General features: G+C 37.0%; 1 protein-coding gene across 1 annotated transcript; it reads left to right on the top strand.

Annotated features, from left to right (window-relative positions):
- Positions 1-439: 439 nt before the first annotated feature.
- Positions 440-13,976, top strand: LOC143235726 (proliferating cell nuclear antigen-like). Its single transcript, XM_076473935.1, has 4 exons — positions 440-468; positions 1,760-1,990; positions 2,999-3,096; positions 13,903-13,976. The coding sequence occupies exons 1-4, from the start codon at positions 440-442 to the stop codon at positions 13,974-13,976; spliced, it is 432 nt and encodes a 143-aa protein (XP_076330050.1).
- The last annotated feature ends 1,408 nt before the right edge of the window (positions 13,977-15,384 follow it).

Here is a 15,384-nt window from a genome sequence, read left to right as displayed (position 1 = left end):
ACAAGACGTCAAACAATTAATCTCGAAATTCAAGTACAACTACTCTACTATTCATTTGTTTACAGAAGGAGTGTCTTTTCAGATTTCTTTAGGAGGGGGGGGGAGGTACATTTTATTAGAACTACAGAGCAGTTGAACTCTTGTATGGTGTTGGTTGTTTTGTTTTTGTTTTTGAAAAGTTTCAAATGTAAACTTCAGTCTCTTAATCTTAAATATCCCCAGTGGCTCAACGATATGTCTGCGGGCTTATAACGCTAAAAACCGGGTTTCGATACCCGTTGTGGGCAGAGCACAGATAGCCCATTGTGTAGCTTTGTGCTTAATTCAAAACAACAACAACAACAACTTAATCTTAAATTGCTTCTATAGTGTGTTACGTTGTGGTTTGGTTTGGAACAGAAACTAAACATTAGTTTGTTGCTAAGCGCAAAAATACACAATGGGCTGTTTGTTTTCAGGCTATCGCAAGTATTCAAACCCGAAATTTAGCGATATAAGCCTTCAGACTTATCGATGAGATATTGCGTGGTCTAAGTATTTGATTTTGAAATAAAAATTGTGCGTTTCATTCAACGTACGCATAAGTTAGCTAGATAAATCAATGCAATATGTTATAAGTTTACAATCGTAACTGGATCGTGGTTGTTGCTAAGTATTACAAACAGAAATAGCTTTAAGAAAAACAGTTAGTGCAGTAGTAACTCAATTAGTTTAACGTGGTAGTGACTAAACTTCTTGTGCACCCTTGTAATTCAATCTTACACCTCTTGCACGCCAAGCAAGAGTTCTACTACTTAAAACCAGAAAGCTCAGAGGGTTCATTTTTTGTGAATTGACCAAAAGAGCTCCCTCGGAAAATGTTTTAAAAGTGAAATAAAATAAGTAAGATTTCCGATATATCCAAAGATATGTTTTTGTTGTTGTTGTTTTTATTTCGCACAAAGCTACTCGAGGGTTATCTGCGCTAGCCGTCCCTAATTTTGCAGTGTAAAATTAGAAGAAAGGCAGCTAGTCATCACCACCCACTGCCAACTCTTGGGTTACTCTTTTACCAACGAATAGTGGGATTGACCGTCACATTATAACGCCCCCACGACTGAAAGGGCAATCATGTTTGGTGTGACGGGGATTCGAACCTACGACCCTCAGATTACGAGTCGAATGCCTTAACCCACCTGGCCATGCTGGGACTCCAAAAATATACAATACGTTTCTAAGCAGCACAAATAAACAGTTTTTATAGGACTTTCTCACTGTTGTTTTCTTAGTTCAAAATTACACAATGGGCTATTTCAGTGATGACGAGAAAAACCCAGTTGTAGAGAAAATTATATATGTAAAAATGGCTGGTATGGATAGAGAAAGCACTATGTAAAGGAGCGAACAACGTTTCGACTTTCTTCGGTCATCGTCATTATTCGTATAATGTCAAAGATTAATGTTTTTTATGATGTAAAACGCAATAATTTATTTATTATGGTTTCATGCATATTATGATACAATTTTAAATATAAGTTTTGGTAGCCATTTATTGATAGGAGAAGAAACAAAAAATAAAATAAAAAACGTGAGTGTAGATTGTTGTGGAGTCAAATCTGATATTTAGGGCTAAGTTTTTAGATCGAGTATTATGCATTCTTCAATTTTGCTTTATTGTACAGTGAGATAACTGCGAAGGGATGATTCATACAACGTTCTAAGAGTTTATGGAACGTTTCATAAGGAGAATAACTCAGTAAACAAATTTTCTCATCCTAAGTACACATAAAATATGTGAAGCACGTCTTGCTCAAGGTTCTCTACAAAAGAAGGTTTTAGAAGCTATCAAATACTTTTTCAACGAGGCGACATGGGACTTCTCACCCATAGGGATCAGCTTGCAAGCGATGGACAATTCTCACGTCAGTCTTGTCTCTGTAAATTTACGAAGTGATGGTTTCAACAAGCACCGCTATGACAGAAACATTTCTATGAGTATGAATCTTGGAAGGTAAAGTTAAACATGAAAGATAAAATTCGTTTTTACTTCTTGGAAATGTTTTATTTTATATCATTAAAAGGGATTAAATTTCATCGTTGATTTTTTTTAGAAATCTTATTAATTTGATTAACTGACTTTGAAATAAATTAATTGACGCGGTCAGCAGCTTAAATTAGGTTTTTATCTTACCTAATCTCAAATAATTGAAGTTTAAACATTACAGTTATAAAGAAGTTATTGATAACTTAATTCATAGTAAAATTATATTTAGATGATTTATAATTTTTTTTTTTCACGTAGGGAATGAATTTTCGTATTTTGTAACATTTTTACAGGGTAAATAAAAATTTAAAAAACGTCGTAAAGTAAAGTACATGCATCAATAAACTAATATTAAAATTTTAAAGAAAAATAAATACACGTGCACACACACATATATATATTTGTATACATCTGAAGTTCTCTATTAGTATATAGAAAGGTAACAGTTATAAATCCACTATATTATTTACGGTTGTATTTGAAATAAGCATATTAAAAAAAAAAGACTCAATAAAACGTCGTATATTACTATCAGTAAGAAATTTTATGTAAACTCTTATCAACTGTACAAACACCAATTCAGAAATACCTTTAAGAGCATAAACATAGTCAGAAAATTCATTTCTGAAGACTGCCATAGTAAAGGATTACATCACTATGGACAGTTCACAATCGGTGAACAAAATTACGGGATAATTTACCAAATTTTGATAATAATTAACACTCAGTAATACTCTTCAATAAGTTTTAGTATTTTACTAAAGGTAATTTTATGCCATGTTGTAAAATATTTCACAATTTTTTTTAGTGTTCCAAAAAATATTCTTCATAAGTAAGGGAATACTGTATACAAAAATAAAGGAATATAAATATTGTGACCTTTGTTCATTTCTTTTTTTTTAATTGCGTTCTATAGATTGTTAGGTCTCCCTTGTTTTCGATTGCTAATTCTAACAACTGTTTTTTTTTCTTTAGTATGTTTAAAATTTTGAAATGTGCAGCTAATATTGACATTATCACTGTCAAAGCCCAGGATGAAGCAGATTCCAATACCTTTTTCTTGAGAGTACCTAGTAAGTGCGAATGTTCATAATTAACAATTTTAGAAGTGAACTGTAAACATTCTACTTCTTGGAATTCAATTTAAAGAACATTTAAACAAAGCTGATGTGTCCTTGAAAACTTTTTTTTTAACTGAGAAAGGTAAAGATACTTTTAGCCGTAACGTTTTGATATTTGCGTTGTTTTTTGTGTTTTTTAAGACATTGTATAAACTAGTTTCTAGTACAGTGGTTCCCAACCAGGGGTGCGAGATAGCGTTCCACCGGGTGCTAGATAACATTTCAGTTGTTTTTTTTTGCTTATATTAAGGGTACTGTCCTATATATTCAAAACTTACGTTTGATTTTTATTTCTTATTTTTCTTGTTACAGATGTAGCTTTTTTACCTTGTTACGATAAACTATCGTTTCTACCGTCACCGACGCAGAGGGAAATCTTAATGTACAATTGTAAACAAACAACACACGAAATGTAAACGTGACCTAAATACTCGGCACAACTAATTAGGTTACGTTCGTGAACACTGTTTTAAAGTGTCTGTTATTTATTTATGTTATGTATTCATATGATCGTGACTCGAGAAACTTCCAGAAGTATCCAGAATTAATCGATGACGTCATGTGACGTATTTTCGAGAATGTTCTAGAAAGTTTCGCAGAGTATATAAATCCATGCATGATGCTATGGTAGTCAGTGCATTGTTGATTCTGTGTTCGTGCAAAAAAACTTCATTATATCAAAGAAAAGGAAATAGAATGATGATTATGTGAAATTTGGTTTCACTTGCATTGGAACAACTGAGGATCTGCAAAAAAAAAGTGCATGCTTTGTGACGCTGTCCTTTCAAACGCAAATTTGAAGCCATCTAATCTTGTATAGCCAGTGTGTAGTGCTCATTCTTGTTATCATTTCTCACTCAGAGTGCACGACACTTTTTTCCAGTTTCTTCTCACCCATATGTAGTGCTCTTAATTGTAGTTATTTCTCACTCAGAGTGCAGGGCACTTCCAGTTTCTTCTTTTCCAGTGTGTAGGGCTTTTTATTCTAGTCGTTTGTCACCCAGAGTGTAGGACAGTTCCTTTCTGTTTCTTGTCATCCAGTGTGTAGGAGTCTTTATTCTAGGCATTTCTCACTCAGAGTATAGGACACTTCCTTCGAGTTTCTTCTCATCCAGTGTTTAAAGTTCTTTCTTGTAGTCATTTCTCACTCAGAATGTAAAGCACTTTGTTCCAGTTTCTTCTCATCCAGTGATGTAGGGTTCTTTCTTGTAGTCATTTCTTACTCAGAGTGTATTGCACTTCTTTCCAGTTACTTCTTATCCAGTGTGTAGTGCACTTTCTTTTAGTCATTTCTCACTCAGAGTGTAGGGCACTCCCTTCCAGTTCCTTCTCATCCAGTGGGTATGGTTATTTCTTTTAGTCATATTTCACTTAGAGTGTAGGGTACTTTCTTTCCAGTTTCTTCTCATCCGGTGTGTAGGGTTCTTTCTTGTGGTTATTTCTCACTCAGAGTGTAGGACACTTCCTTCCAGTTTCTTTTCATCCAGTGTGTAGGGCTCTTTATTCTAGTCATTTCTCCCTCAGAGTGTAGGGCACTTTTAACCATTTTCTTCTCATCCAGCTTATAGGGTTCTTTTTTGAAGTTATTTCTCGTCAGAGTGTAGGGCACTTCCATCCAGTTACTTCTCATCCCGTGTGTATGGCTCTTTATTCTAAGCATTTTTCACTCAGAGATTAGGACAGTTCCTTCCAGTTTTTCTCATCCAGTGTGTAGTGCACTTTCTTTCAGTCATTTCTTACTCAGAGTGTAGGGTACTACCTACCAGTTTCTTCTCATCCAGTTTGTAGTGCACTTTCTTTTAGTCATTTGTTTCTCATAATGTAGGGCTCTCCTTCCAGTTTCTTCTCATCCAGTGTGTAGTGCTCTTTTTTTAGTCATTTCTCACTCAGAGTGCAGTGCACTTCCTTCCAGTTTCTTCTCATCCAGTGTGTAGTGCTCTTTCTCGTAGTTATTTCTCACTCATAGTGTAGGAAACTTTCAGTTTTTCTCTCATCCAGTGTGTAGAGCTCTTAATTTTAAGTCATTTCTCACCCAGAGTGTAGGACAGTTCCTTCCAGTTTCTTCTCATCCAGTGTGTAGAGCTCTTTATTCTAAACATTTCTGACTCGAGTTTAGGACAGTTCCATCCAGTTTCTTCTCATCCAGTTTGAAGGGTTCTTTCTTGTAGTCATTTCTCACTCAGAGTGTAGGACACTTCCTTCAAGTTTCTTTTCTTCCAGTGTGTAGGGCACTTTATTCCTGGCATTTCTCTCCAAGAGTGTAGGAAAGTTCATTCCAAATTCTTCTCATCCAGTGTGTAGGGTTCTTTCTTGTAGTCATTTCCCACTCAGCAGTGTAGAGCACTTCCTTCCAGTTTCTTCTCATCCAGTGTGTAGTGCACTTTCTCGTAGTCATTTCTCACCTCAGAGTACAGCGCACTTCTTTCCAGTTTCTTCTCATCCAGTGTGTAGTGCTTTTTTTGTAGTTATTTCTCACTCAGAGTGTAGGAACCTCCAGTTTCTTCTCTTCCAGTGTGTAGTTCTTTCCTGTAGTCATTTTTCACTCAGAGTGTAGGGAACTTCCAGTTTCTTCTCTTGCAGTGTGTAGAGCTCTTTTATTTTGGGCATTTCTCATCCGAGTGTAGGACTGTTCCTTCCAGTTTCTTCTCATTCAATGTGTAGTGCTCTTTATTCTAAACATTTCTGACCTGGAGTTTAGAACAGTTCTATCCAGTTTCTTCTCTTCCAGTGTGTAGGGTTCTTTCTTGTAGTCATTTCTCACTCAGTGTGTAAAACACTTCCTTCCAGTTTCTTAACGTCCAGTGTGTAGTGCTTTTCTTGTTGTTATTGCTCACTCAGAATGTAGGGCACTTCCTTTCAGTTTTTCTCATCCAGTGTGTAGTGCACTTTCTTTCAGTCATTTCACTCAGAGTGTAGGGTACTACCTTCCAGTTTCTTCTCATCCAGTTTGTAGTGCACTTTCTTTTAGTCATTTGTTTCTCATAGTGTAGGGCACTCCCTTTCCAGTTTCTTCTCATCCAGTGTGTAGTGCTTTTTCTTGTCGTTATTTCTCACTCAGAGTGTAGAGAACTTACAGTTTTTTCTCTTCCAGTGTGTAGAGCTCTTTATTTTGGGCGTTTCTCAACTGGAGTGTAGGACAGTTCCTTCCAGTTTCTTCTCATTCAGTGTGTAGAGCTCTTTATTCTAAACATTTCTGACTCGGAGTTTAGGACAGTTCTATCGAGTCTCTTCTCATCCATTATGTAAAGTTCTTTCTTTTAGTCATTTCTCACTCAGAGTGTAGGGCACTTCCGTCCAATTTTGTTTTTTTCCAGTGGGTAGGGCACTTTTTTCTAGGCATTTCTCTCCAGGAGTGTAGGACAGTTCATTCCAGTTTCTTCTCATCCAGTGTGTAGTGCTCTTTCTCGTAGTTATTTCTCACTCATAGTGTAGGAAACTTTCAGTTTTTTCTCTTCCAGTGTGTAGAGCTCTTAATTTTGGGCGTTTCTCACCCAGAGTGTAGGACAGTTCCTTCCAGTTTCTTCTCATCCAGTGTGTAGAGCTCTTTATTCTAAACATTTCTGACTCGGAGTTTAGGACAGTTCTATCCAGTTTGAAGGGTTCTTTCTTGTAGTCATTTCTCACTCAGAGTGTAGGACACCACCTGCAAGTTTCTTTTCTTCCAGTATGTAGGGCACTTTATTCCTGGCATTTCTCTCCAGGAGTGTAGGAAAGTTCATTCCAAATTTTTCTCATCCAGTGTGTAGGGTTCTTTCTTGTAGTCATTTCCCACTCAGCAGTGTAGAGCACTTCCTTCCAGTTCTTCCCTTATTCAGTGTGTTGGGTTCTTTCTTGTAGTTATTTTTCACTCAGAGTGTTGGACACTTTGTTCCACTTTCTTCTCATCCAGTGTGTAGTGCACTTTCTTGTAGTCATTTCTCACTCAGAGTACAGCGCACTTCTTTCCAGTTTCTTCTCATCCAGTGTGTAGTGCTTTTTTTCTTGTAGTTATTTCTCACTCAGAGTGTAGGGAACCTCCAGTTTCTTCTCTTCCAGTGTGTAGTTCTTTCCTGTAGTCATTTTTCACTCAGAGTGTAGGGAACTTCCAGTTTCTTCTCTTGCAGTGTGTAGAGCTCTTTATTTTGGGCGTTTCTCATCCGAGTGTAGGACTGTTCCTTCCAGTTTCTTCTCATTCAATGTGTAGTGCTCTTTATTCTAAACATTTCTGACTCAGAGTTTAGAACAGTTCTATCCAGTTTCTTCTCTTCCAGTGTATAGGGTTCTTTCTTGTAGTCATTTCTCACTCAGGTGTGTAAAACACTTCCTTCCAGTTTCTTCTCATCCAGTGTGTAGGGTTCTTTTTTGTTGTCATTTCTCACTCAGAGTGTATTGCACTTCTTTCCAGTTACTTCTTATCCAGTGTGTAGTGCACTTTCTTTTTAGTCATTTCTCACTCAGAGTGTAGGGCACTCCCTTCCAGTTCCTTCTCATCCAGTGGGTATGGTTATTTCTTTTAGTCATATTTCACTTAGAGTGTAGGGTACTTTCTTTCCAGTTTCTTCTCATCCGGTGTGTAGGGTTCTTTCTTGTGGTTATTTCTCACTCAGAGTGTAGGACACTTCCTTCCAGTTTCTTTTCATACAGTGTGTAGGGCTCTTTATTCTAGGCATTTCTCTCCCGGAGTGTAGGGCACTTTTTAACCATTTTCTTCTCATCCAGCTTATAGGGTTCTTTTTTGAAGTTATTTCTCGTCAGAGTGTAGGGCACTTCCATCCAGTTACTTCTCATCCCGTGTGTATGGCTCTTTATTCTAAGCATTTTTCACTCAGAGATTAGGACAGTTCCTTCCAGTTTTTCTCATCCAGTGTGTAGTGCACTTTCTTTCAGTCATTTCTTACTCAGAGTGTAGGGTACTACCTACCAGTTTCTTCTCATCCAGTTTGTAGTGCACTTTCTTTTAGTCATTTGTTTCTCATAATGTAGGGCTCTCCCTTCCAGTTTCTTCTCATCCAGTGTGTAGTGCTCTTTTTCGTAGTCATTTCTCACTCAGAGTGCAGTGCACTTCCTTCCAGTTTCTTCTCATCCAGTGTGTAGTGCTCTTTCTCGTAGTTATTTCTCACTCATAGTGTAGGAAACTTTCAGTTTTTTCTCTTCCAGTGTGTAGAGCTCTTAATTTTGGGCGTTTCTCACCCAGAGTGTAGGACAGTTCCTTCCAGTTTCTTCTCATTCAGTGTGTAGAGCTCTTTATTCTGAACATTTCTGACTCGGAGTTTAGGACAGTTCCATCCAGTTTCTTCTCATCCAGTTTGAAGGGTTCTTTCTTGTAGTCATTTCTCACTCAGAGTGTAGGACACTACCTGCAAGTTTCTTTTCTTCCAGTGTGTAGGGCACTTTATTCCTGGCATTTCTCTCCAAGAGTGTAGGAAAGTTCATTCCAAATTCTTCTCATCCAGTGTGTAGGGTTCTTTCTTGTAGTCATTTCCCACTCAGCAGTGTAGAGCACTTCCTTCCAGTTTCTTCTCATCCAGTGTGTAGTGCACTTTCTCGTAGTCATTTCTCACTCGGAGTACAGCGCACTTCTTTCCAGTTTCTTCTCATCCAGTGTGTAGTGCTTTTTCTTGTAGTTATTTCTCACTCAGAGTGTAGGGAACCTCCAGTTTCTTCTCATCCAGTGTGTAGTTCTTTCCTGTAGTCATTTTCACTCAGAGTGTAGGGAACTTCCAGTTTCTTCTCTTCCAGTGTGTAGAGCTCTTTATTTTGGGTTTCTCATCCGAGTGTAGGACTGTTCCTTCCAGTTTCTTCTCATTCAATGTGTAGTGCTCTTTATTCTAAACATTTCTGACTCGGAGTTTAGAACAGTTCTATCCAGTTTCTTCTCTTCCAGTGTGTAGGGTTCTTTCTTGTAGTCATTTCTCACTCGGTGTGTAAAACACTTCCTTCCAGTTTCTTAACGTCCAGTGTGTAGTGCTTTTTCTTGTTGTTATTGCTCACTCAGAATGTAGGGCACTTCCTTTCAGTTTTTCTCATCCTGTGTGTAGTGCACTTTCTTTCAGTCATTTCTTACTCAGAGTGTAGGGTACTTCCTTCCAGTTTCTTCTCATCCAGTTTGTAGTGCACTTTCTTTTAGTCATTTGTTTCTCATAGTGTAGGGCACTCCCTTCCAGTTTCTTCTCATCCAGTGTGTAGTGCTTTTTTCTTGTCGTTATTTCTCACTCAGAGTGTAGAGAACTTACAGTTTTTTCTCTTCCAGTGTGTAGAGCTCTTTATTTTAGGCATTTCTCAACTGGAGTGTAGGACAGTTCCTTCCAGTTTCTTCTCATCCAGTGTGTAGAGCTCTTTATTCTAAACATTTCTGACTCAGGAGTTTAGGACAGTTCCATCCAGTTTCTTCTCATCCAGTATGTAAAGTTCTTTCTTTTAGTCATTTCTCACTCAGAGTGTAGGGCACTTCCTTCCAGTTTTTTTTTCCAGTGTGTAGGGCACTTTTTCTAGGCATTTCTCTCCAGGAGTGTAGGACAGTTCATTCCAGTTTCTTCTCATCCAGTGTGTAGTGCTCTTTCTCGTAGTTATTTCTCACTCATAGTGTAGGAAACTTTCAGTTTTTTCTCTTCCAGTGTGTAGAGCTCTTAATTTTGGGCGTTTCTCACCCAGAGTGTAGGACAGTTCCTTCCAGTTTCTTCTCATTCAGTGTGTAGTGCTCTTTATTCTAAACATTTCTGACTCGGAGTTTAGGACAGTTCTATCCAGTTTGAAGGGTTCTTTCTTGTAGTCATTTCTCACTCAGAGTGTAGGACACTACCTGCAAGTTTCTTTTCTTCCAGTATGTAGGGCACTTTATTCCTGGCATTTCTCTCCAGGAGTGTAGGAAAGTTCATTCCAAATTTTTCTCATCCATTGTGTAGGGTTCTTTCTTGTAGTCATTTCCCACTCAGCAGTGTAGAGCACTTCCTTCCAGTCTACCCTTATTCAGTGTGTTGGGTTCTTTCTTGTAGTTATTTTTCACTCGGAGTGTTGGACACTTTGTTCCACTTTCTTCTCATCCAGTGTGTAGTGCACTTTCTCGTAGTCATTTCTCACTCGGAGTACAGCGCACTTCTTTCCAGTTTCTTCTCATCCAGTGTGTAGTGCTTTTTCTTGTAGTTATTTCTCACTCAGAGTGTAGGGAACCTCCAGTTTCTTCTCTTCCAGTGTGTAGTTCTTTCCTGTAGTCATTTTTCACTCAGAGTGTAGGGAACTTCCAGTTTCTTCTCTTGCAGTGTGTAGAGCTCTTTATTTTGGGCGTTTCTCATCCGAGTGTAGGACTGTTCCTTCCAGTTTCTTCTCATTCAATGTGTAGTGCTCTTTATTCTAAACATTTCTGACTCGGAGTTTAGAACAGTTCTATCCAGTTTCTTCTCTTTCAGTGTATAGGGTTCTTTCTTGTAGTCATTTCTCACTCGGTGTGTAAAACACTTCCTTCCAGTTTCTTCTCATCCAGTGTGTAGGGTTCTTTTTTGTTGTCATTTCTCACTCAGAGTGTAGGGCACTTTCTTTCCAGTTTCTTCTTATCCAGTGTGTAGTGATTTTTCTTGTAGTCATTTCTCACTCAGAGTGTAGGACAGTTTCTTCCAGTTTCTTCTCATCCAGTGTGTAGGTTTCTTTCTTGTAGTTATTTCTTACTCAGAGTTTAGGATACTCTCTTTCCAGTTTCTTCTTATCCAGTGTGTAGGTTTTTTCTTGTAGTTATTTCTTACTCAGAGTGTAGGGCACTTCCTTCCAGTTTCTTCTCATCCAGTGTGTAGTGCACTTCTTTTAGTCATTTCTTACTCAGAGTGTAGGGCACTCCCTTCCAGTTTCTTCTCATCCAGTGTGTTGTGTTCTTTCTTGTTGTTATTTTTCACTCGGAGTGTTGGACACTTCGTTCCAGTTTCTTCTCATCCAGTGTGTGGGGCTGTTTATTCTAGGCATTTTTCACTTGGAGTTTAGGACAGTTCCTTCCAGTTTCTTCTCATCCATTCATCCAGTGTGTAGTGCTCTTTCTTGTAGTCATTTCTCACTCAGAGTTTAGGACAGTTTCTTCCAGTTTTTCTCATCTAGATTTCAGGGCTCTTTATTCTAGGCAATTCTCACTCAGAGTGTAGGACAATTCCTTCCAGTTTCTTCTCATCTAGTGTGTAGGGTTCTTTTTTGTTATTATTTCTCACTCAGAGTGTAGGACACTTTTTTACCATTTATTTTTTCTTAAGAGTGTCGGACACTTCCATCTTTTGAATATCCACTAACAGTGTACGACTCTTGTACTTAGAGTTCATGACACTTCAGTCCAATTGATTCGACGTATCTTTCACTCTGAAATACTTCTAACATGGGATAATCAAAGAAATCTTTTTTAATTTATAAAAGTATAAATACTAATTTTTTGAAGTTTCTTGACCTGCCCAAAATCTGGATATTTCTTGTTCATAACTGAGGTGAGAAAGCTTTGTAATTTCTAGCCATTGTTATTTTCTCAATCTTTTATTATTTGTATATATGTGAGTAGCACGATTTCTAAGTGTGCCACAATTAGTAAAATTACAGCGGACATGAAAAATATAATAAACTTAGTGGTTTGCGGTAAGTATATTATGGAATTTGGTCTTTCGTGTCTTAAGAAAATGGAACTAGCACTACCGTAATATCACAAACACAAAGATGATAAACATTTCGAGTGGTAGCGATTTTTCCATTTGCCGAGAGTAGACCAAAATTATACGACGAACGCGAAAAAACTGAAAACTCCATTTGCTCTAGAACAGTGGTACCCAACCTTCTTTACGCTCTGCACCCGTAAAAAGTTTATGTTCTCGCACCGCTCACAGTAATTATTTATTTGAGAATAAAGTTGAATGTGGTCAAAACAAATGTTATTTCTCAACCCCTGGAACGCTATCTCGCACAACTGGTTGGGAACCACTGCTATCGAACTTGTTTTATAATCTCTTAGTTTTCTGTGAACTGGTTTCTAAGGTTTTACTCTTAGCAACATGACGTGTCTACAATATCAGATAGATAATTGTTGTTGTAAGAAACTGGGTAATTGTTGCATTTTTGTATTTTAATGCTGTGATAAAGGTAAAAAAAAACGACTTTTACCTTCCAGATAAATATAAAAGAATATATTTTTATTTAAACCATGTTTCGCCTTTGCGACTTCTTCGGCGTTAATATACGTAATTGACGTATTAAAATATTCGTTAAATTATAAAACTGTTTGTTATGTTCTGTTTGCCGAGCCTTCCGTGACGTGTTTAACAATGTATAAAATACTATTATGCAGGGTGTTCAGAAAGTTATTGTGCAGTTTTGTAAGCACCGATAACAGCTTTCATTTGGTCTATTTCAAGCCAGCAACTGATAGCGGTGTTTAGAAACAAAATAAGAAGGATCCAGGCCTGTATTGATGTCAACGGGGGTCAATTTCAACATTGTTTATAATTGTCATTCATATTTACCTCCTGTATTCTATATTGAAACATGTCTCTTAATAAATATATAAGTGCACTGTGACTTTCCGAACACCCTGTAGTATAGTTATAATACACATTACGTAGCTATACAAACACGTCACATATATTACTCTAATTAATATACAATAAATATTACCCGTTTCTTTTGACCATTCGTTAATTGAGAACAGATATAAAATCTGTTACACCAAAAGCCGCATCGTTGATTTTAGTTTTTAACGAATCCAAATCGAACGTCGAAGCTAACAAATCGCGTTCTTTTTTTCCTTTTTCTTTAAAATAGTTTTAGTATGTAGTTAAGTACCGGTTGGGCCTGGCATGGCCAGGTGGGTTAAGGCGTTCGACACGTAATCTAAGGGTCTCAGGTTCGAATTCCTCTCGCACCAAACATACTCGTCCTTTCAGCCGTGGGGGCGTTATAAAGTTGTGGTCAATCCCACTATTCGTTGGTAAAGAGTAGCTCAAGAGTTGGCGGTGGGTGGTGATAATTAGCTGCCTTACCTCTAGTCTTACACTGCTAAATTAGGGATAGCTAGCGCAGATAGGCCTTGTGTAGCTTTGCGCTCAATTCAAAAACAAAGAAAACAAAAACAAGTACCTGTTGTTAGCGTTCACAGCCTAGGGGAGGGTGAAAGGAATTTTAAATAATCCAAAAATGGAGGCAATTTTAATAAAATAATAAATAGTAATTTATGAGCAAAATGAAAGGTAATAAATATTTTTCTCTAGACTGAATCGTCAATATTTGGTCAATGAGTTTGTTTGTTTGTTTTGAATTTCGCCCAAAGCTACTCAAGAGCTATCTGCACTAGCCGTCCCTAATTTAGAAGTGTTAGACTAGAGGGAAGCAGCTAGTTATCATCACCCACTGCCAACTCTTGGGCTACTCTTTTACCAACGAATAGTGGGATTGATCGTAGTTTTACAACGCCCCGACGGCTGAAAGGGCGAGCATGTTTTGTGCGATGGAGGATTCGAACCCGCGACCCTCAGATTACGAGTCGAACCCTACTGGCCATGCCGGGCCTAAAAATAAGTTTTTGTTCCGAAAATGTACCTGCACCTACTATCGAAATGCGCATGCGTACAAACCAACGTGAGTATATTTCATCACACAAATAAGACAGCAATGTGTTAAAAACTTATTGCTCGACAACCTAACGTTAGATATTTGAAAAACTTTTATATATTTATTTCTTGCTAATTTTAAGTAGAGTAAAGTTTAACAATAACTAAACAAAAGTGAAAATGTATCCAAGTTAGTGTTAATTTTTTTCTTTATCGAATATAGGTGCACTTAGTAAAGACCTGATTTGTGTTAAGCCTAACATCAGTGGACTTGCAGACTTCGGCGTCTCCGATTAGAATTGTTTTCGGTTATACTAGAAATCATCTGTTTCAAGAAGGATTATTGTCGTGAAAACACCAATTTGACCGTAAATGTTTAGAGGATGTTTGCTGTTATATATATTCATGTTTTACAGTTATCAGTTTACGTACATTTGATGTAGCAAAATATTGTTATATTTGAAATCTATTACTTTCCTGATTAATTTTATTTCATGTTCTTAAAAGTATATTAGTTTATATTTATAAATGATTTTGTAAAGTGTGAAGGCGTCTGGTTATCCTAAAAATGAGTGAAGAAAGTCGAAACGTTGTTCTGTGCTTTATTAGTAAAAGTTTTAATACCCATACCAGCCGGTCTTAGATACATTACTGGAAATATTTTTAGCGGTCCGATTCACTCAGACAAGGTCATGTTATATTACAACAATTCAAGTAACTGGTTAACATTTATACTTTAATAAATACTGAGCTGATTGCTAAGTTTATGTAGACCGATAAAGTCTCTAGTAACTCTATATAGCTTAAGAACCTAAACACAGACTCCTGTTTCTTGTTAAATAAATTGGCCGTTTTCAATTAGGCCTACTTTGGTCATTTTTAAATACGCCTACAAGATACATTCCTTTATCATGAGATTACTAAACTCATCACATAGCTTGAAGTGTATCTGAAGGTGATATGATGATAATGGATAATTATTACCCAAATCAGAATAACTTTTTTTAGTATTGACCAAAATTATGAAAATATAAGACGTTTGTGGTCCTATCTTCTACGAAAACTAAAACTATCTTGATTTAACATGTGCATGTGTGTGTAAATACATATATATTAGTTTGTTATAACACAAAAGCAAATTAAACAAAAAACGCTCTATCAACTGAAAAGAACCAAAGGTACAAGTTATAATGTGGGATTATAAAATGTACCCTAGGTTTTAGAGGTGACTCCGAAATAGGACCCACATTGCGATGGGGATACACCATCTACCAGTCTTAACCTCTATTCGGTAGTCTTGCATAAGAAATAAAGAGTAGCAATAGATATAGAATTAGAAATAAAAATTAGGAGGGCGAGATGTGGGTGCTCAAGTAAAATTAGGTTGTACCACTTTGGGGCAGTAGGTAAGATGAAAACTTTAATCTTGTTGTTAGCTTGCCAGCCATCAGTATGGTAGAAGGACATAACCAAATTCACTATTTCTCAATCTATAAATGAAATCTTCTTACTTCTTCGAGCACGTGATGATAATTAGGCACGCTTCGGTTCTGGTTATTGTTTATTTTATAAGCTTTTAAAAACTTGTAAAACGTGGAAGTAATTTAAATGAAAAATTTCTCATGAACAGAGTACTTACTGTAATAAGTTGATCATCAAGTCCTTTCGTTCCACGAAGCTTTTATTCTCTTTCCCTTCTATCGTT

This window comes from Tachypleus tridentatus, chromosome 12 (assembly GCF_004210375.1).
Source record: "Tachypleus tridentatus isolate NWPU-2018 chromosome 12, ASM421037v1, whole genome shotgun sequence".
In the NCBI taxonomy this organism is placed as follows: domain Eukaryota; kingdom Metazoa; phylum Arthropoda; class Merostomata; order Xiphosura; family Limulidae; genus Tachypleus; species Tachypleus tridentatus.
The sequence above is the reverse complement of the archived record's forward strand: the minus strand, read 5'-3'. Positions and strand labels throughout refer to the sequence as shown.

Bases quoted from the DNA above. Each gene is read 5' to 3' on its own strand.
- LOC143235726 (XM_076473935.1), top strand. From the start codon at position 440: ATGGGCTGTTTGTTTTCAGGCTATCGCAA. The intron at 1,991-2,998 runs GTAAAGTTAAAC...TTTTTTCTTTAG, and splicing joins ATGAGTATGAATCTTGGAAG to TATGTTTAAAATTTTGAAAT. The intron at 3,097-13,902 runs GTAAGTGCGAAT...TATCGAATATAG, and splicing joins CTTTTTCTTGAGAGTACCTA to GTGCACTTAGTAAAGACCTG.